Raw genomic sequence first — 22376 nt, forward strand, 5'->3', positions numbered from 1 at the left:
AGGGAAAAAAAAAATCAGAAAATATAAATTCTAATTCACCTTTAACCCTACTAAAAACAACTCAACTTCTATTTTCTCAATCATACAACAAGAAGGTTAGTCAGATAAATCTGTAAGTTAGTTGAGTAAAATTCTTGGAACAAATAATTTCTTTTACTTACTACAATCAATCCAAAATACTTAGGAGCAATAATGTCAATCTGAAGACTAAGATGTGCCTATTTCAAGCCATGGTTTTCTCAGTCACCTGCTATGCATAATAAGGATGACAGAAAAGCTGGTATCTTTGAATTGTGGTGCTCAAGAAGAGTACTGAATATTGCCTGCCAAAAGTAAAAATAAATATGTCTTGGAGCAAGTACAGCCAGAGTGCTCCATGGAGGCAAAGATGGTGCAACTTTGCCTCTCGTACTTTGGATATGTAGCTATGCCAAGCTACTCCTTATACAGGGACACCATACTTGGAAAGGGACTTCATGATAGGAAAGATGGAAGGTCAGCAAAGGAGAAGATGACCTCCAGGAAAATGGACTGACTCAGTGACTGCCACAATGGGCTCACGTGTGTCCAAGATGATGAGGATAGCACTGGACAGGGTCAGGTTTAAGTTTTTTGTTCTCAGGGTTGCTATGAGTCCAGCACCTAACAACAACAACAACAAAATAAAGAAATATAAATTTCTTTTATTCAAGGCAACAGAACATAATGTTTAAATAGCAGAAGAAAAATTTTTGTTTGGTTCCTTGTTTTTCAGAGTATGGAATTGCTAAACTTCTTTTAACTTAATTAGGAAAAAAAAAATCTCTGTCATCAAATCAATACCAAGGGTACACGTGCCCCAAAGGATTTACAAAGCTTCAAATCATTACAGAAACAGACTGCTCCATTATTCTCCTGCCACTAGGGCTTCTTTTTAACTTTATTGTTATTATCATTAGATGCTATTCAGTTCCAACATACAGTGACTCTATTTATAACAATAGCATGTATAAGAAGATCAGCTAGGGTTCCAATCTGGTTCCCATAGGGTAGCGATGAGTCAGAGTTAACTTGATGGTACCTAACAATAACATGAAGAACAGAATGAAATATTTCCCGATCCAATACCATTCTCACAATCACTGCTGCACTTCAGCTCACTGCTGGAGCCACTGTGTCAACCCAGATCCATGAGGGTCTGCCCTTAGTAGGTGGTTGTTATTAGTTAGTTTGATCTTTATTATTGCTGGTGTTGTTGGGCGCTGTCAAGTCCATTACAAGTCCTAGTTGTAACTCTATGAACAACAGAGCTGAACTTTGCCCTATTCTGTGCCATCCTCATCATTTCTGACATACTTGAGCCCACTGTTACAGACACTGTGCCAATCCATCTCATTGAGGGTCTTCTCCTCCTTTGCTGGCCCTCCACCTTGCCAAGTATGATGTCCTTTTCCAAGCCCACTAAACAACATGCCAAAGGACATGAGACCAAGTTTCAATATCCTGACTTCTAAGGAGTAACCTGATTACACCTTCTCTAAGACCTATCTGTTTGTTCTTTTTGCATTCCAAAGGATATTCAGTACTATTCTCCAACACCACAAGTCAATGTCCAAATTTCAGATGCATAGTGAGCAACTGTAAGATCAGGGTTTGGGTAAGGTGCACTTATGTCTTTCAATTGACATCATTGCTTTCCAGTACCATGAAGAAGTCCCTGACAGCTTTTCCCAGTGCTACACATCTTCTGATTTCTTGATTGCTAGTACAAAGGGATTGGAAGAGATACATACTTGATCCAACTGAAAACGTAAACTATCAAATAATAACATTAATATCACATGTAAGCAAAATACTGCTGAAGATCATTCAAAAATGGCTGGAACACTACATAAACAGGGATCCTCCAGAAGTTCAAGCATGGCACCAGGGATATCATTGTTGATGTCAGATAGATACTGGCTGAAAGTAAGAAATACCAGAAGAATGTCTATTTGTGTTTTATTGACTATGCAGAGGCATTTGACTATGAGGTTCATAACAAGTTGTGGGTGACACTGAGAAGAATGGGAATCCCAAAGCATTTAGTTGTGCTCATGTGAAACCTACACCTGGACCAGGAGTCTGTTGTGAGAACAGAGCAGGGGTACACTCCATGGTTTTAAATTGAGAAGGGAGTGCATCAAGGTTGTATCCTCTCTCCATATCTTGTCAATCTATATGCTGAGCAAATTATCCAAGAAGCTGGTCTCTATGAAAAGGAGAGTAGCATCAAAATTGGAGGGGGACTCATCATCAATTACCTGCATTATACATATGACACAACTTTGCTTGCTCAAAGTGAGGATGAGAAGATCAAGGAATGTAGACCAGTATGGGTTGCATCTCATTATCAAGAAAACAAAGACTCTTAACACTGGAGTGATAGGCAGCATCATGATGATGGAGAGAAGACTAAAATTGTCAACAGCTTCATCCTGGTTGGATCCACAACTAACACCCTTGGTACTAGCAGTCAGGAAATAAGGAGATGCACTGCACCAGGGAAATCTGCAGTAAAGGACCTCTCCAAATTACTGAGGAGTAAGGATGCCAGTTGGAGAACTAAGGTGCATCTTATTCAGGCCACGGTCTATCCAATTACTTGTTATGCATTTGAGAGTTGGACAGTGAATAAGAATGACAGAAAAAGAATTGATGTCTTTGAGCTGTGGTGTTGGAGAAGAGCACTGAACATCCCATGGATGGTCAAGAGAACAAATATGTTTGGGAGAGGGTACAGTCGGCATGTTCTATGGAGCAAATGATGGGGCTTCACTTCACATACTTTGGACATGTTGCTAGGAGGGGCTACTCCTTGAAGGACATGATACTGGGAAGAATGGAGAGTCGGCAAGGAAGAGGAAGACCCTCAACCAGATAGACTGACACATTGAGTGCTGCAATGGGCTATTGTGTGTCAGGAATTATGAGGATGGCACAGGCTAGAACAGAGTTCAAATTTTGTTCATAGGGTCGTTATGAGTCGTACTCAACTTGAAGGCACCTGACAATAACAAGTACTAAGGGTGTTGATTGTAGATCCATGTAAGACAAAATAATTGATAGTTTCATTCTTTTCTCCATCTGATGTTCTACACTTGATGTCTTATCATGATGTTATCTATTGGCCCAGGAGTGAAGATTTTTATTTACTTGATGTTGAAATGTAATCCAGTTGGAGTCTTTGACCTTCTGTAGCATTTCAAGTTCTCCTTACTATCAGCAAGCAGCATTGTTTAAACTGCATAATACAGGTTGCTGATGTGTTCATCAGATTCTGATGTCACAGTCGTCTTCATAAAAGCCATCCAGTTTCTTGTACGACATGCTCGGAATAAAGACTTAATAGGAATGGAGAAAGAACAGAATCCTGAAGCACATCATTCTTGATTTTAAACGATGCAGTGCTTGCTTACTCTGTTCAGACAAGATCTTCTTAGTGTAGGTGAATGTTTCACATGAACAAAATTAAGTATTCTGGGATTTCTAGAGACAGTATTACATTCTATTATATTCTTATATAGGGAGCTCTGGTGGCCTAGTGGTAAGAATCTGCACTGTAATCCCAAAGGCAGGCAGTTCAAATTCACCAGCGGTTCCACAGGAGAAGGATCTTCTCCTGTGTCATTTACAGCATCTGAAAAACCTGCTGGAGGGTCAGCTCTGGGTCAGTTCCAACCCAAAAGCACAAAATAACAACAAACACAACAGACACAGAGCAGGGGAGAGCGGGGGGGAAAAAAACCCGACTTATCCTGTGTCCACCCTGTATTTTAAGAGGTCTTATAAAGTAGGTTTTGGGGTTCGTCTTTTAATCAACTTTTGTTTATTAAAAAATTAAGTTTATTTTATATCATCAGTAAGTAGGTATCTTACCATATATTTGCTGCATAGTGAATGTAGAGAATGAATCATGTTGGCAAGAAGAGAGTACTGGCTTACTATGGTCTTGTTTGCTTCCTGACTGCAACAGAGCAACTAAATGAAGACTTTCCAGAGGGGAGATATTTGAGCACAGCATGTTTTATAGTAACCAATGTTTATAACACTAACAAGAACAGTTGGCATGTTGCTGTTATTGTTAATGTTAGGTGACATCGAGTTGAGTACAACTCACAGTAAGATCTATAAACAAGAGACCTGAACCCCATTCTACACTGTGCCATCCTCATACTTCCTGACACACTAGAGCCCATTGCAGCAGTCATTTTGTCATTCTACTTGGTCAGGGGTCTTCCTCTCCTTCACTGACACTCCACTCTTCCTAGCATCATGTCCCTATCCAAGGAATAGCCCCTCCTAACAACATGCTTAAAGTATGTGAGGCTAAGTCTCATCATTTGTGCCTCCAAAAAGCACTGAGGCTACACCCTCTCCAAGATATATTTGTTCGTTCTATTGGCTGTCCATGGGATGTTCAGTGCTCTTCTCCAACACCACAGCTCAAAGGAGTCAATTCTTCTTCTGTCATTCATTGTTCAGCAATTAGATACACTGCAAGTGATCAGAAAACTTGGCCTGAAAGGATTTACAAATCATGACTAATGACCAACAATCTGAAAGCATGTGGTCCGAATCTACCAGTTGTTCCACAGAAGGGAGATGGTCAGTCTCTTCCCATGTGATTTACAGCTTCTGAAAACCTGATTAAAAGGCTCAACTATGTGTTGGTTCCTAAACAACTGTATGTAACAAAACAACAGTTTTGCTTAACACAGGAGTCCTCAGTGTGTTTACAGCTAACAACTCTCTAATTTTTTATGGTGGAGCACCAAGTGATCTAAGAATTGTTATGGACTGAATTCTACTTTCTCAACTTATATTGACACCATAATCCACGTTTATATGGACTGTAACTTAATTCTGGAAATAAGAATTTCCTTTTGTTATGTTAATGGATCATAGTGAAGTTAGAATAGGCCTAAAACTGGTCACTTAAAGAAGTCATGAGAAATACATACATTCTATTACAGCATGGACTCCCACTTCTTTGAATGATGACTTGCATCCTGTCTTACTAGAACTTCCACATCAAATACTACAATGAGGGTGGCTTTGAGGAAACAAATTTAGTGTCTTACTGTTCCAGAGGCTAAAAGTCTAAATTAGGTCTCTGCTATGTTGGTTCCCACGGGACTCTCTCCTAGTTTCTGGCAACTGTCAGCAATTCTTGCTGTTCCTTTGCTGCTTTGTAGATGCATCTGCCTCCACCGCAGTGTCTCTTGGTTTATCAGTATTTTTCCTTTTGTAATTGAGATATTTCACTCAGGATAATGTCTTCCAGATTCATCTATATTGCTTAGTCTCTTACAAGTTCATTGTTTTTCTGTGCTCTGTAATATTCCATTGTGTATATGTACCACAGTTATTCTATCCATTTGTTTGTTGATGGGCCCTTGAAATGCTTCCATCTCTTCATTGTTGTGAATAATGCTACAATAAACATGAGTGTGCATACATCTATTTGTGTCATGGCTAAAGCTATCATAATAGCATCTACAAAAATTACTAGTAAGTAAAATATTTTTCTTCTAGCCTGATTTTAATTCTATAGCCTATAAAAAACAAAACATAGGTCTTTATCTTAGAGTAAGACACTAGACAAATATTAGTTTGTTTTAGTTACTATAGAGTTATCAATTTCAACAGTCCTGAAATATCTTATTATCAGACAAGATACACCAACACTAAAGAAATTACTGTTGCTATGTACAGTCAAGTTGGAAACATCTCATAGTTGATTCTCCAGTAGGCTTTCAGAGGCAGTAAATCACATGGGGAAAGAATGGCCATCTTTCTCAGGAGAAGCAACTGGTGGATTTAAACCATATGCCTTTGAGATGTCAGCACAACTTCTTACCACAAAACTATAATAGTTCCTTTAAAAATTATTAGTATTTCTTAAAGAGAGTAGATATTACATTCTATTATTTTATAATTTGTTGCTTATTATGATATATAAATGTTATTCAATTTTTTAAAAAATAAGGACTTCAATATCATCAGACCAGAGATCAATTCTAGATTTGCTATTCATGAGATACTTGACCTTGGATTAATCACTAAATCTATTTAACCTTTCTTTGTAAAATGAGAATGAAACCTCCCTTATATCAAAGAGATTTAAATAAGCTCTCTGAAGCAACACATGATAGTGGTTAGGAATGTAGACCCTAGGTATATATTCAGCCACCTACTAGGGATATGATCACAGATTAAATATATAATAAATTTATTTCTGCCTCCTCACATGTGAACTGGAGAAAATAGCAGTAGTCACTATATCATAGTGATTCTATATGAAGTAAATTAGTTATTACTTGTAAAGTGCTTAAAACAGTGTTTTAGTTGCTGTTGTTGATGACAGGTGCCACTGAGTCAAGTACAACTCATATTGACCCCATAAACAGCCAACCTGAATCCTGACCTGTCCTGTGCCATCCTCATCATCTCTGACACACTAGAGCTCACTGAAGTCACTATATCAATCCATCTCGTTAGAGGTCTTCCTGTCTTTCACTTATCCTACAGCCTTCCAAACAGGATAGCCCTTTTTAAGGAAAGGCTTCACCTCACTACATGTTCAAAATATGAAAGACAAAGTTACTATATCTTTGCTTCCAAGATGTGCACTCTGGTTTCACTTTTTCAAGACATATCCTGTTTGTTCTTTTGGCAATCCACGGGATATTCAGTACTCCTCTACAACACCACAATTCCAATGATCAAAGACCAGAGGAACTGTGTGAGGGCATCCAAGACATCACCCATGAAGAGAGCAAAAGGTCATTGCAAAGAAGGAAGAGAAAGAAAAAGCCAAAATGGAAGTCAGAAGAGATTATGAAAATTGGCATCAGAGAACAGAGAACTCAAGACAGAAGATGAGATGGTGAAGTAAAAGAGCTGAACAGAAGATTTCAAAGAACAGTTTGAGAAGATAGAGCAAAACATTATAATGAAATGTACAAAGAGCTGGAGTCGAAGAATAAAAATTTAAGAACTTACTCGGCATTTTTCAAGCTGAAAAAACTGAAAAATAAATTCAAGCCTCAAGTTATAATACTAAGCAATGCTATCAGCACAATCTTGAATGATCCAGGAAGCATCAAAAGAAGAGGGAAGGAATACACAGCATCTCTGCACCAAAAAGAATTCGCTGACACTGAGAAATTTTAGGAAGTACATATGAACAAGAGCCAATGGTGATGAAAGAAGTACGAGCTGTACTAAAAATACTGGCAAAAAATAAGGCCCCAGGAATTGCTGGAATACCATTTAACATGTTTCAACTAACAGACACAGCCCTGGATGTCCTCACCAGTATATGCCAGGATATGTGGAGGACAGTTGCTTGACTGACTCATTGGAAGAAGTCCATATCTGTCCCCATTCCCAAGAAAGGTGATCCAACACAGTGTAGAAATTATCAAACAATATGAATATCTCATGTAATAAGCAGTGATAGTTACCTAGTATTTACTATACACATTATTATTTTAATAAATGTGTATCAGGTATCCTAGAGGTTACTGTTATTACTTTTCATGGTTATTACCTTGAATCTCATGGTAGGCCAAGCTGATTTTCTTTAAGTAAGACACTGCAATTAAGTCAAATGTTCTCATTGTCGCTTCCGTTCCTAACTGAGTGACATTAAATACTAGAATTGTATCTTCTTCCTTCTGTTGTTTGGTAAATTCCAAAATCACCTGAAAGAATCAGCATAACCAATTAAAAAATGACAAGTAGTCTGAATCATACTTAAAGTAACAAAAACAAACCCTGGAGAAACTGTGGAGAGATTAGAACTCTCATACACTGTTAATGGGAATGTAAAATGTTGCAAACACTACTGAAAGCTATTTGGTGCTATCTTAGAAAATTGGGAAAAGAAATACCATTTGATCCAGAAAGCCCACCACTAGAAATTTATCCCAAAGAAATAAAAGTTGTAACACAGAGAGATATACACCCATGTTGATTCCAGCATTATTTACAATGGCAAAGGGAAAAAGCATATAAGAAACAAAACTTCTGAACCCCATTATAAACTTCCAGAACCACAGAACATACATTTCCCAAACAAATATTATGCAGCACATATACCTTTAATTCTAAAACACAAAGAACTCTCAATAACAAAGATGAAAAATACCAGAAATAATGGTCAAAAAAATGGACCAACAAATGAACAATAAAATGATTTTAAACTTTGAAAGGAATTAATATTTAAATAAATCCATTTAAAGCATGTGATTACATTTCTCAGTAAAGTACCAACTATTCTATCAGCTTTAACTGAAAAACATTTCATTTTCTTGAAATTTGGGGTTAAGCGTGGTTTTTTGGGGGGGTAGGAGGGAGATGAAGTACCTACATTTTTAATATACTTAATGTTTGGATCTAATATGAGTTCCCAAGAATAACAGTAATAGGAACATTAATATTTATGAATAAAACAAATATACATCTACCTCTTTAATTTCAAACTTGAGCAGAAGATTAATGAGCTCTTCATTTGGGGGCTCCACAGCTTTTTTCAGTTCTGACCCTTTTATACTTTTACTAGGCTGTGAGTCTCCATCTTCAGCATCAAAATATTCATCCTCAGACTCTAAAGAAAGAAGATATTCATTTGACCTGAGAACTATGTCCATGGAAAAATGTACTCAAATTTAAATCACTCAAAAGTAAAGTTCATTCTTAGCCATAAGCCTTCCTATTCAGAATCAGAATAGCTTCAGTGGTTTCAAGACCAAAAGATTTATGAAATAATCTTATTAAAAAGATAATATTGTAATTTTTTTCTACAACTATACCAATGGTTTTCCTTTTAAGTTTATTCATTAAATCATCAGTAAAATATTTTAGGGGCACCAGGTACCATGTGGCATGCAATGTTAGCCACTAACATCATAGTGACAGGAAAGGCAGGTCCTTTTCCTTTTATATTATCTTTCAAATTACAAGAGCTCAGTCAGGTCAGAGCTACAGAAAACCATAAGGTACAGAGTAGAGTAACTAAAGCAGTTCGCTTAAACACTGTAAACCACAAGAAAACCCCTTGATTCAAGTGACGAAGAAATATGAGTTAAAAGGCTAACTTTATACCACTTTCAGAATTCCTTTATTTTCTGAAAATATTATCATAAGCCAATGTACAACCTTGGTTTAGTGGAGAAAGTACACTTTACATTCTTTACCTGATTCTATTCCATCTAGTAACAGGGAGGTTTCAAGCAGACCTTTTGTGCTATCTGAAATCACAGGGATTGAGGATATCTAGAAAATAATAGAAACACTTTTTGTAACATACTGATTTAGCAAGAGTAATGTGCATAAACAAGAGAAAGACCTAAAGAACAATTGAGTATTATTTCTTTTTAATAGAAAGGTATCCACACAAAATAGGTAAATCTTAAAAAAATTATATAATGTAACGCAATAATTAATAATATAGTTGGTTGGAATTTATAAACTAATAAGACCACCAACTGCATTTATAAGGAAAAAACTATTTCTAACTCTAAAAGGTAAGTCTACTTACATTACTTAGTTGCTATCTATTAAAATCGGAAAGCAAAACCTTAGTACAGGTCCCTGGAAAATAATAATATTAACTGATTCTGATTTCATTTCAAAAGTAAAGAGCTAGTCAATATTGATTTTCTACTGTAAAGATCAATTATAATTAAAAGGAGCTAGTCTCATAAACAAAGAAATATACCAATTATTTTATTTACAATATTTTTTTTAAAATTCCCATTTCTAGTTCTATTTAAAATGTTTAATGAATCTGAAAGACATTTTCATTTCATTAGTGTAGTTTTGTTTCCATCATTTTAAATACTTGCCCTAAAACAGATTTTCTACCACCACTCTCAAACAGTAGTGGCAAAATAGCCTACAATCTATATTTATTCCATGCCATTTGCAGTTTTTCACAGAATCAACAAAATAAACATTAAATTTTAAAAGTGCAACAAATAAATTGGCCCTTAAAAATAATGAAAATCAAAAGAGTGCATACAAAGATGAAACAAAACTTACCATAATACAAATGTACAGAGATTCAGCACTTTATTATGTGCATTTACCTGTTTCTCTGGAGACTCTGCAGGTGATTTCTGTGGCAAGGATATACTGTTAATCAAACACAGCACATCTTTCATCTTCTGGTCAGAAATTCTCACATGCATCAAAGGAAGTCCTCCTGAAACTTTAAATCTAAGAATAAAATCCAACTGTAAGGTTATAAGGTCTAGATTCTCTACATTAAAAAGGCAGAGAAGGAGTCAGAGAAGAGACGGGATAGTGGAGTCAAAGATAGCACTTTGAAACTATTTTAATCTAATTACATCAATGGCTGCTTCAGTGACCACTGTCTGAATATGGGAAGCTTTATATAAACCAAGTTTCTAGATAATTTCAATATTGTTTCAAAGGAATGATACTTGTGAAAGTATTTCCTAAGACAAGTCTATGGCTTTTAAAAGCAGAAATACTATGCATACTTTAACAATTTCCTTCTATTTAAAACGTACCACAATAAACATTAGAGAGAAAACTACTATTTTGCTTCTCATTTTTTTTCTTTATGGCACAGTCTTCATTTGACATATGTCTATTTGGTTATTTTCTTGTCTCCTCTGATTAAAATGTTATTTCATTTCCATGAGAACATATGTCTGGTTTACCCACTGATCAATGGCTGATGTGCTTTTGCTAGTTGCTTACTTTGAGTACAAATGCCTAAAGTTCGTATGCCTAAACAGCCCTCTGTTGCTCATAAGGTGGTGTTGTTGTTGTTCCTATTTATCTTTGGCTTCCTAACTAGTTGTGAAAAGTTCAAATGACAGATGCCTAACCTCTCTGTAGTGCCCTTTCTATAATGCATAAATCACCAATGCACTAAAGTACAAATGACTGAATTTTCTGCAAGACTACTCTGCAAACTTAAAGGCACCATAAAAATATAAAATATCCTTTTATTATTTCTAAAACATTATGGACAATTTAGAGCATCATAAAGAAAAAAAACTAAAAAGCTGGACATAAAATACTGGCTTATCAGATAACAAAGAGAGGTGAAAGATGGGAAATAAATGAAAGAAGTCCTATATTTATCCCAATTAACTGGCTTAGGAGTGTCAAAGTGTATGAGTTCAGTAAAGGTACAGCATTAAATGTCTATATTAAAAAAGAAAGGTGGTCTCAAATCAGTAGCTTCCATTTCTACATTAAGAAACAAGATTTTAAAAAGTGAATGATCCTCAAAGCAAGCCAAAGTTGTGTAAATACTAGAATGTAAATAAATAAAAGACACATAACAGGAAATAATTGAACAAAAAGTGAGTTCTTTCCAAAGAACAATAAAAAGTGCAAAAGCTCTAACTAGACTAATCAGAAAAGAGAAGAAGCATATATTATTATATAAAATATGCATATATTATTATGGGTAAAAAAAGTAGCATCATCACAGATTTTACATCTATTTTTAAAATATAAGGAAATACAGCAAACATTATACTAATAAATCCAACAACTAAGATATTCCTCAAGAGAATACAAGTTATCAAAAATATCTTTTTTTAAAAAGGTAGCCTAAATAGCCTATCTATCATTATTAAATAAATTCAGTTTTGGTTTTAAAATCTTCTCACATGCACACAAAAATCAACAGGCCTAGAATTTTGCCTTATGTTTAAGGAAAAAATTGTATCAATTTTATACACTGTCCTTCAGCAAACTCATTTTATGAGAACAACATTACCTTTATACCTGATCCACTATATACCCTGACTCTTAAGAGTAGTATAGTTCAGGATCTCTCATGAATAGATAAGTAAAACTTTGTCACAAAGTTTTATCAAATAGAATCCAACAATAAAATATATCATCACAGAATGATGCAATAATACAAGGGTGGTTTCATATCCACCAGGTAAAGGCTGTCAGTTAGCTACTGATAGAGTCTACATGGATGAACCTCAAATTAATCATGCTAAGTGGAAGAAGTCAAACAAACAAACAAACAAAAAATCTGTCTATGTAACTGCAGACAATTCTAACTAATCTCTAACATCAGAAAGTAGATTAATGACTGTCAGGGAGGGGGTCAGTGAGGAAGGAAGGTGGGGGGCATGGTGGGGGCACAGAAAGTAGTCAGAGTTGAAGACTGTTCATGATCTTGACTGTGGTAACAGTTTTTCTTTTTAAAGTAGTATAAACATTTCACAAGTTATCCACTAAAATTTAAAATTCCATTCCAGTTTATTATTCTGAGATACTTTTCAACGCTTTCTTAGCTTTATGTCAGGTTGTGAAGATTGTATTCTATTGCTACTTAAGCTTAGATTATCATTTTTAGTAACATTAACAACCAATTTTTGTAGTATGAGTCTGAATAATCATGAAATAAGCCTAACAATATGTAATTAAGACAGTTTCCTTGAAAAAAATATTACTTTTTACAGCATTAAATAGTCATAATTTTTCCTACAGAAATAGATCTTCGCTTTCTTAAAAACCAATATAAATGCCTTTCATGCTCTTGATTTTTCTGGAGGTACAAAAGAAACTCATACATTACCTAGCCATTCTAATGTCTTTTTCCACCATTGCCTTGGCCAATTCAACATGAATGTCCATAGGTTGTAATATATGCATAGTGGATGGATGTTGAAATCGACACTTTTTCCAGTTTTCCTCTTTAAAAAAATAAAATATGGACTGATTTTTCAAAAATTATCAAGTAATTAGCAGAAAACTACTGCATGTTATAGGAAATCATTAACAAGCAGATTCACTCATTTTCACTTTCTTCAGCATGCAAGTCAAATGACCTTCATTTTTTAACAGATTGAAAAGAGTCTGAAAGACTGATATTTGAAGAATGATCATTGATAATACTGTGTATCAAACCAAGCATTTAAGAAATCCATAAATTAATTAAGTTGATTTCAGAATTATCAATCAAGGTAGGTGGTTACAGTGAAAAGGGAGGAAGGGATTAAGTTAGAAGAAAAGAAATGTATGGCAGAGGTAAAAAGAAATTCATCAGGTTCCTAAGCACAAGAAGAGAGCTCAAGGAGAATAGTCACAGGAAGTTGCACTGATGGCAGCACCATCCTAGTGGTTTGAGCTGCTCTGAGGGAGAAAGTGGGAAATCTCCTCTTATTCAATTTACAGCCTCCAAAAGCCTGCTGGAGGATCAGCTCTGAGTTAATTCCAACTAGATGGCAGTAAGTTTTCAGTTTTTAGGCTTCAAGAACAATCATATATATACTTAGCACCTAATTCCAAAGTAAAAAATTAGTTTAACAAGCAAGATTATGTCAAAAAGTGTAATCATTTTCCCTTCAAGTAAAATTAGATAGATTTCCCAATGGCTAATAAAGTCTTAGGCTGATCTTTACAGATGGTAATGACTAAACATCTTTTATCACTTTTCATTCCTAAGTGCATAAAAATGAAGTCACTTTAAAATGGTCTGTATAAAATACTTCTTTGCAAGGAATTAATGGGCTCCTAATACATCAAAACTAAGCATTAAATGTTTAAAACCAGAAACATATATTTACATGTTCATTAAATACTTATTGCTTCTAAAAATAAAAGAGGCATACAGAACCAGCAGTGTATAGTTAAGCAGTAAAACACAGTGTACGTACTACTAATGAAATAAAGACTAGGCTCTCGTGGCCTCTAGTGGGTAGGGAGCTGAACGGACAACCCAAAGATAGGTGACAAAAGAAAGATAGGCAATTTCCTCTCATGTGATTTACAGATAGCCTCTGAAAACCTGATGGAGGGTCACCTTTGAGTCAGTTACAACTCAATGACACATAACAATACAGCAAAACTATTAAGAACTAAGATAGCAAAGGAAAAAAAAATTGAGACACCCTAAAACACTGGACGGGGGACTATGAGAGTATCCTATGCCAAGCACTATCTATTTGGCATTCTACTTTTTTTTTTTTCTAATAGTATTAGCAACAATATGCTTGAACAAATCAGAATTTGTGGGGATAGCACAGGACAGAGCAAGATTCAGATCAGGTCACTATGAGTTGTAGTTGACTCAATGGCACCTAGTAACAAAAACAACATTATAAAAAGACAGTCATGACTGAACTTGATGGTGCTAAGTATTTTAAGATGAATAAGCAAAATTTTACCTTCTTTATAATGGGGGCAATAACTTCAATTGATAGGTTTCCGTTTAATTTTCTTAATGACCAACTGGATATGTGTACAAAATGACTGCCGATTTCTGTGTTGCCTGTCAAGGGAATCTGCCATTCTAATCAGCTACAAAGAAAAGAAGAGCAATTTCTCCCTGCAAAGCTTTAATGCTCAGTAACCTACTGGAGTGATAGGGAGCTCTGGTAGATTAGTGGTAAGAAACTGTGCTGCAACCCCAGAGGTATGCAGTTAGAATCCATCACCCACTCCGTGGAAGAAGGTGGGCAATCTTCTCCCATACGAGAGGGTCCCTTTGAAAATTAACTCCCTTTGAAAATTCACGGGAGGGTCAGCTATGGGTCAGTTCCAACTTGACAGCAATGAGTGAGTTGAGTACTCAACATAATCTCAAGATCCTAAACACTGAGCAACAGTTTACCTGCTCTCGCAAAGAGTAGCTGTACATTTTTAATTTCCACATCAAACTTGTCATATGCCTTATCCATGATTTCTTCTAGAGATGAATTGGCAGTTTGCTGCAAACCTTGGTCTTTACTGTTGAGCTGCAGAAAGAAAAATTTTCTAATTTCATAACAGAAAAAAAAAAATAAACAGATCAACATATTTCATTCTGGCACCTTTAAAGTTCAATAAATATGGAAACTTTCATTCATTAATTAATTTTTTTATACTTATTTGTAAACATTTTATAAGGAGTACAATGTCTCAGCTTATATTTGATGCAGAGTTGTTTGGTACATTTTAATAATTGAGCAATTGCTCAATACTCTATCATAATCAGCCCTTTTGGACAAGCAACTCGTCCTCTTCTTCACTCTCAGAAGTTTTTGACTCTCATAGTTTAACTCCCATACTAATCTTAACCAGTTCATTTTTGTGCACAGCACTTTTGTGACTTTCTTGCACTACATCACGAGAAAAACTGTTGCTGTTGTTAAGTACGACTGAATCAGTTATAACTCACAGCAACCCTACATACAACAGAACACACATACAGTGCAGCCTCACAATGTTTGAGCCCTGGCTACAGACACTATCAGTGCATGCGGGCCTCTTCTTTTTTACTATTTTAGTAAACATGATGTCCTGCTCCAAGAACTGGATTCTCCTGATAACACACCACAAGTCTGTGAAAAGTCTTGTGTTCTTCCCATCTAAGGAACATTTTTATTGTAACCTCTTCCAAGACAGATTTGTTCACTCTTCTGTCTGTCCATGCTATAGTCAATACTCTCTACCATCACTATCATTAAAATGTACAAATTCTGCTTCCGTCTTTTTTTTCCCATTTTCCTTCTTCCCTAAGCATATGTTTTTCTTGTTCTGTTGAATACCACCACTGAGTCAGAACTGACACACAGCTGACCCTGTCTATGATCAGGTTTTCATAGACAACAATCACATGGTTGCTCATCTTCCCATGGAGCAGCTGGGGGATTCAAATTGCAGGTCTTTGGGATTGCAGCACAGCTTTGGCCAGACCCATCTTAGTCTTCAAAGTGGTATCTTTGGTTTTTAGTACTTTAAAGACTTCTTTATCCGGCAAATTTATCCAATGCAATAAATACATTATTTGGTTTCTTGATTATTACTTCCTTGGGCACTAAATGTTGATCCAAGTAACAGTAAATTCCTGACAACTTCAACCTTCATTATCACAATGTTTGTTCTTAATGGTGATATGCAACCAAGGCTTCTGACTGGTTCTCTCCTGGTTCAGTCCTAGCTGACTGAACAAATCAAAACACCTAAATTTGTATATGTAGACGTACTAGAACAATTAAGTTGAACTGGAAAAAATAATGGGTCAGGTGCCTGCTAAAAAGATAATCTCCCTCCAAGAAAACAAGGGCAACATGTATGTTGTACAAGGACTAAATCTCTTGACCTATAGAGTCAAAGACAAACATGCCTCATTTAAAGATGATGACCAACCACAATGCTTTGAATATATGTCATTCTTCAAATTTCAGCCAATAATCCAGTCTCATGAATTAGATTCCTTAAAGGGTTCACTACAATTCTAACTAACTTTCTGTTTCAGAGCTTGGATGCATCATTGTTCTCATCCCAGGTGCCATTCTTAAATGCCCACATTTGACAAATTCAGGTCTACTCTGAATCCACTGTAGACATTGCAAACCCCGGATGTAATTTATATTGAAAACTGCAGTCTTTGTTCTTCATCAGGAAATACTTCAATTTCTCTTCATTTTGAGCAAGTACTAACATAATTTGGTGGTAGATTTCAGATCTAACCTTGACTTCTCTTTTTATCTGTCCCAAGGGAAGGAAGAACTAGATTTTATTAAATCTTCAACTTCTTCTGAGGCTGGCATTGCTAAGATATTTAACACTCAAAATCTTAGGATTCTGTTTTTCAATTTGGTCACTGGCACTGGTTTAATAAATATAACTCATACATGTTTACAATCTTCTGTTGTCAAAATATACAGTTAAACTCTAAAAACTGAAAAAAAAAAAAATAAGGAGAAGTGTTGTTTGCAACTAGAAGATAGTAGTAATCCAGTTCTTGGTGTCAATCACCCACCATCACAGAAATGATTTGCATAACCTTAAAAAGACAGCGACAGAGTAGATGTAACACATTTACTCTAAGCTGCTTGTACCATCAGAACACAACACTGTCTGCTCCTGTACCATCCTAACAATAGCTGAGCCCACTTTTGCAGTCATTCTAGCAATCTTTGTCATGGAGGGATTTTCTCTTATCCAGACTTTACTAAGCATGATGTCCTATTCTTTTCTGCTAACATGTCCAAAGAACCTGAGACGGTTATCTTCCCTTCCAAGGAGTATTTCAGTTGTATTTCTTCCAAATATATTTTTAGTTCTCCTGGCAGCTTACGGTATATTCAATATTCTTTGCCAATAGCACATATTAGTACCTATTCAGTCCTCCTTATTCACCTGCCTGGCTTTGCATACATTTGAAGCCACTAAAAACACCCTAGCTTTGATCAGTCCTCCTGGTGACATCTTAGCTTTTAACACTTTCAAGAACAGTTCTTCACAGTGGATCTACCCAATGCAAATATGTCAAACTTATTGACATTTATATCTAGACTTGGGGGAAAGCTCATGAGAAATAAGCTCAGTTTAGTTTAAATAAATTCTGAAGGGGAAAACAGCAAATTATCAAATAACAACCTATCAAGCTGGCCAAAGATAGGCAGACAGAAAGGAATATATACCTACCTGAAATGTACCAAAATCTAAAATGAGAAGATCTGAATTTTCATGGTAGAAGCCAGTCTGTGGAACTATTAGGTAAGAAGGCTTCAGATTTATCCTTAAGTCAAGAACTTTTCGAGTTTCAATTATATGTGAAAGTCCTAAAAGAAGGTAAAGGAAAAGTAAAAGATTAGAGGGTCAAGTTAAAATATTTCATTACATTATTAACAAAAATGTTATTAGTATTATGGAGGTGTCTCAGCTCTTTCTCACAGATTAGATTGTCAATTGAGCATGGAAGGTGAGTTGTGTAGGGTTAAAACTATCCTTAAAAATTTTCTTTAGAGAAACAATCATCATCACACAGAACATAAAACCCAGCAAAGCTAGTATTTTATCCAGGGATGAAAGAATTCATTATTTCTTTGATTAAGTAACCTGACATAGGTTATAACATTTAAGTTTAGAGGTCATGTTATAATAAAGTATATATATTTTAAAACTGGATCTATACTCGATATGGTGAACAGTTATTTAAAAAACTGAGAGGGAAGTTAAATTCACTCTGAAGCTTAAGCTCACTGAATGGAACGGCAGGCAGAACCATCAGTGATCTATACTTTTCTCTTCCTGACCAAACCTATCAAGTGTAGCCAACCTTGAGCATGTTGTATAACACAGTTCAAGATTAAAGAAAAAGAAGAACTTACACTATCTTAAATTTACTGTTTATATTAGAACAGACAAAATCTGAGAAATCTAGTAGAAGCTCAGGAGCTCTGATGACATAGGGACTAAAAAAATTGGTGGCTGAAAGATTAATAGTTTGAATGTACCAGTCAATTCATGGAAAAAAGATAAAAGAATTTGATTCCTTAAACATTTACTGTCTAGAAAAACTCTATAGAGCAGTCCTATATTGTCCTTGAAAGCCACTATGAGTAAAAATTAACTCAACAGCAATGGTTTTGGCTTTAGTTTGGCTGAAACCTATGCAGGCATTTTAATACGTTACCTGTAGCTGTTCTCTCTTTAATTTCTTCCAGCTTCATCAATGTAGCTGATGTAATTTGCTCAAGATCTAATCCTTTGTTTGATTGAAAGAACTCAACCACTGCATTAATGGTTTTCTGTAAAGGGATTTTAAAATAAAACCAAAATAAAGACAGTACTTTCTACTTTATATATTTTCCATTTTTATCCCAATTATAAAATAATTGTAGCTTTGGACTATGATATACCTCTGATGAGATTATATTCTGGCTTATTGCCCCATGGAATAAAAGAAGAAAACCTGGAAGTAAACTCGCTTGCTGGATAGGTAAAAATTTTTCCATGTCACATGACCTAAAGTAGGTTCTACAGTGTAATTCTGCTGTAACAGTAGATAATACTTCTCATTTTGCTTTACAAGTAGTCAAAAAAGTAAAACTCGACTTGCCTATAATTGGATTTTTCTGCATGTTGAACTCTAGAAGGGGCACAGGAAGAAAAGTGTTCAGTACCTTCCTTATCCTCAAAACTTTAAAATGGAATTCCCTCTCTCTGAAGTCTTTATATAATGCCACCATCCATGCTCTAACCTCAATTCCATATTATAAAGCACAAATAAGTCAGAGATCTCAGGAACAGAGCAGGATGAATCTGCAAGTGGCACCAGGAGAAGTGAATTATGTTCAGCCTGCTGACGCTGAGCTAGCCTGAAGGGAAATCATAGATAGAAGCTTGGATTCCATAGTCAATAACAGCTAATTGTCACTTTGGGGTTTTTTCCTGACCAAAAGAGAATTTAAAATTGTTGGCAGATGTAGCATCCACTTCTTAAACAACATGCCTCCAGAAACTCTATGAACTTTGGGTAATGTTAACAGTTGTCAAGGGGCTTCAGGCCTTTTGTTCATAGGGTCGCTATGTGTCGTGCTCAACTCAAAGGCAGTCAACAACAACAAACAAAGGTATTTAAATTGGTTCCAAATGTTGAAAAAAGCAGAAGAAACAAAAAGGAAGTCAGTTTATGATTGTTTGAGAGAAGTAAGGACAAGAAAAATGGATAATTTTGTGCATGTACATTAGTTCTGTTTTCAATTTAAAATGATCATGGATACAACTTAGAGTAAAAAAAATCTATAGCATATGAAAAAACATTATACTAACCATGTAATACTTTTGAAACAAGAAAAAACAGTTGTAAACCAGTTGTTAAATAAACTACTACTAAAAAAAAAAGAGGGGAAATGGTAAGAAAACCATGTCAGAAGCAGAAGATGGAATAATAAGGATCTACTTTGTCTTGCACTTACAGCATCATAGATGACCTCCACAGGCTGAGACTGAACAACCAGCATCTGGTCAGCAGGGTTATTCTCTGGATTGGTTTCAAATTCAATTTTAAGCAAGGATGAGGCAGTATCACCAATTGAAGCCACAAGTGATGGTACAGTATTTTGCTGTTTCAGACCTGTTATATACCAGTGTTCTAATTTTGCTTCTACCCTATAATACCACAGTAGAGGGAAAGTAGTATAAATAAAACCATTTGAAGTATGAGTTAAGATATGAATTTTCCTGTAAAAATTCTGAAAGTCTTAAGATCATGGCTCAAGAATATCGTTCAAATTCTTTGGCCTTTGACTCAATTATTCTCACTATTTTGGTTCTGTTTCATTTAAGTAACTCTTCCTTACTGACATTAATACACACACACATGTACACACTCTTTAGTCAGCTACCAAACACTGTAAACATTCTGATCACTGTTACACGAGTACAGGCTGTACTTTACTTATGACACTTAACTCCTTCTTTCCATGCAACCTTGATCCCCTCCTGCTGCAACTGGAGTCTTTTCCAATGTTTAATAGCTAGCCTAAACCTCAATTATCTCATTCTAAATTATCTCTCATAACTAGGTGTGCACAATATTAACTATACAGTATTTGATTTCATAGAACTTCTCACCTAAGAGCTACTATGTTGATGTTGTTGTTGCTACAAGCTAACAATTTCAACTCCAGTAACCTCATGTTGTTGTTGTTGATTGCTGTCAAGTTGAGCATGACTCAACAACCCTATGAACAAAAGCCCTGAAGCCTTTCTATAACTATTGCCATTTATCAAAGTTCATAGAATTTCCAGAGGCATGTGGTTTAGGAAGTGGATGCCACTTCTGCTTCCAGTAATAACCTCATCTGAGAGAGAAAAATTGTTCCATAGTGTTTTCTAGACTGAAATAATTACAGAACAGCTCACCAGGCCTTTCTCTTATAGGCAACTCAGTGAGTTTAGATTGGCAGCCTTTTGATTAGGAGTCGATTAGGGTTTCTTCTAAAATATTATGCCATTGCTACATTACCATTTTGTTCATCTTCTTTCATCTAGCATAGCATAAACTTCTTGAAAGCATAAGCTTAATGTAATGTATACAGATTCATAGCATCAAGCTTATAAATGAAAACAATATACAATATAGATTCATGGAGGAACAAAAGGAGGATGGAACAAATAATGAGCTTCTCTTAACAGTTCCATAAAACAAAAACATGCTGAAAAGACTGATCATGGGCAAAGGGAAAATAAATTCCTACTAATCATGTATTTTTCTTACTTTTATCTGTTTTCTTTAATAAAAAATTATGTATTTTGTTGTTATGCACCAACTAGTTGGAATTGACCCATAGCTGACCCTCGAAGCTGGTTTTCAAAACCAGTAAATCACATCGGAAGAGACTGCCCATCTTTATCCTACGGAGTGGCTTCAGAACCAGAGCCAAATGTTTTTGATCTGTCAATGCCAAAAGTTTTTAAGCATTCCAAAGACAAACATTTCTTCTTTCAGGTGTAGCTCCTCATCTCCCCGCCCCTGGTTCCTTTAACTCCTCAAAAGCTTTAGTGTCTGTGCATTTGCCTGACTTCATTCAGCATAATGGTTTCAAGGTTCATTCACTGTTACACTATTAGATTTTACATGTTGTTGTTGTTATGTGCCGTCGAGTCGCTTGCGACTCTTAGCGACCCTATGTACAATAGCCCTAAACTCCGCTCTGTCCTGTGCCAATCGCACTGTCTCTGACACTACCATCCCAATTATCCCAGTCACTGAATCAATCCACCTCACAGAGGGCCTTCCTTTCCTGAGCTGTCCCTCCATCCTCCCAAGCATGATGTCCCTTCTCCAAGGACCAGTCTCTCCTCACAACATGTCCAAAGTATGTTAGACGGAGCCTCAGAATCCTTGCCTCCAAGGAGCCACCCGGTTTAGTAACACTCTCTATTTTTTTTTTTTCTTACTGAAAATAGTAAGTTTTTAAATACTTACTTAATAGCTTGTGCTCCTGGTCGCTGAGATATCTGAGTTCCTAGGCCAATTATCTGAATTTTTAGTATTTCTGGAATATTTTCTTTTTCTCTGATTGTAACGGAGGTGCTTACTAACTTTAGTGTCATTATATGAGCAACATACTAAAGAAGAAAAAAGGAAAATTATATTGGCATGTAAATATTTACAACTCTCTTTAATAAAATCTTTTCATTTCAATGTATCAGATTACAAAATTATCTAACAAACAGCCTAGTAGGTTCCAGTTTAATGTACTCCAGGTAAAGAATATTTTAAAATTTAATATGGCACTGTAGGCATAAATAAGACATTTACAAAATATTTCAAAGTAAAAAAAAATTAAAAAAATTTTAAAGTAACTTTTCTAGTTTCAAAGTCAGTAATAATGAAACAATAACAAAATACTTTTAGCATAAAGACTAAATTCAGTTTCCATTAAAGCAAAGTAATTCAGATCAACTCTGATTGAAAATAAGAAAATTTAACAAAAGAGAAACAGTATCTGTTGAATAGCAATGTTGTTGTTGTTGTTATTGTGTACCATCAAGTTGGAACCACCTCATAGCTGACCCTCCCGTGGGGTTTTAGAGGCAGTTAATGGCACAGGAGGAGA

General features: G+C 35.5%; 1 protein-coding gene across 4 annotated transcripts in view; it reads right to left on the reverse strand.

Moving 5' to 3' along the window:
• Window positions 1-22376, reverse strand: part of VPS13C (vacuolar protein sorting 13 homolog C (S. cerevisiae)) — a 248439-nt gene that overhangs the window by 134778 nt on the left and 91285 nt on the right. For all 4 annotated transcript variants that reach the window (XM_006899645.1, XM_006899642.1, XM_006899644.1 and 1 more), the window contains 10 exons: window positions 21743-21885; window positions 19728-19920; window positions 18443-18557; window positions 17452-17588; window positions 14651-14774; window positions 12614-12731; window positions 10119-10248; window positions 9225-9303; window positions 8496-8635; window positions 7577-7730 (listed from right to left, as the gene is read on the reverse strand). In XM_006899645.1, coding sequence (XP_006899707.1) covers window positions 7577-7730; window positions 8496-8635; window positions 9225-9303; window positions 10119-10248; window positions 12614-12731; window positions 14651-14774; window positions 17452-17588; window positions 18443-18557; window positions 19728-19920; window positions 21743-21885 — 1333 coding nt within the window. The remainder of the gene's footprint in view (window positions 1-7576; window positions 7731-8495; window positions 8636-9224; window positions 9304-10118; window positions 10249-12613; window positions 12732-14650; window positions 14775-17451; window positions 17589-18442; window positions 18558-19727; window positions 19921-21742; window positions 21886-22376) is intronic.

Source organism: Elephantulus edwardii, unplaced genomic scaffold (assembly GCF_000299155.1).
Source record: "Elephantulus edwardii isolate Elephantulus edwardi_28Jun2011 unplaced genomic scaffold, EleEdw1.0 scaffold00264, whole genome shotgun sequence".
In the NCBI taxonomy this organism is placed as follows: Eukaryota; Metazoa; Chordata; class Mammalia; order Macroscelidea; family Macroscelididae; genus Elephantulus; species Elephantulus edwardii.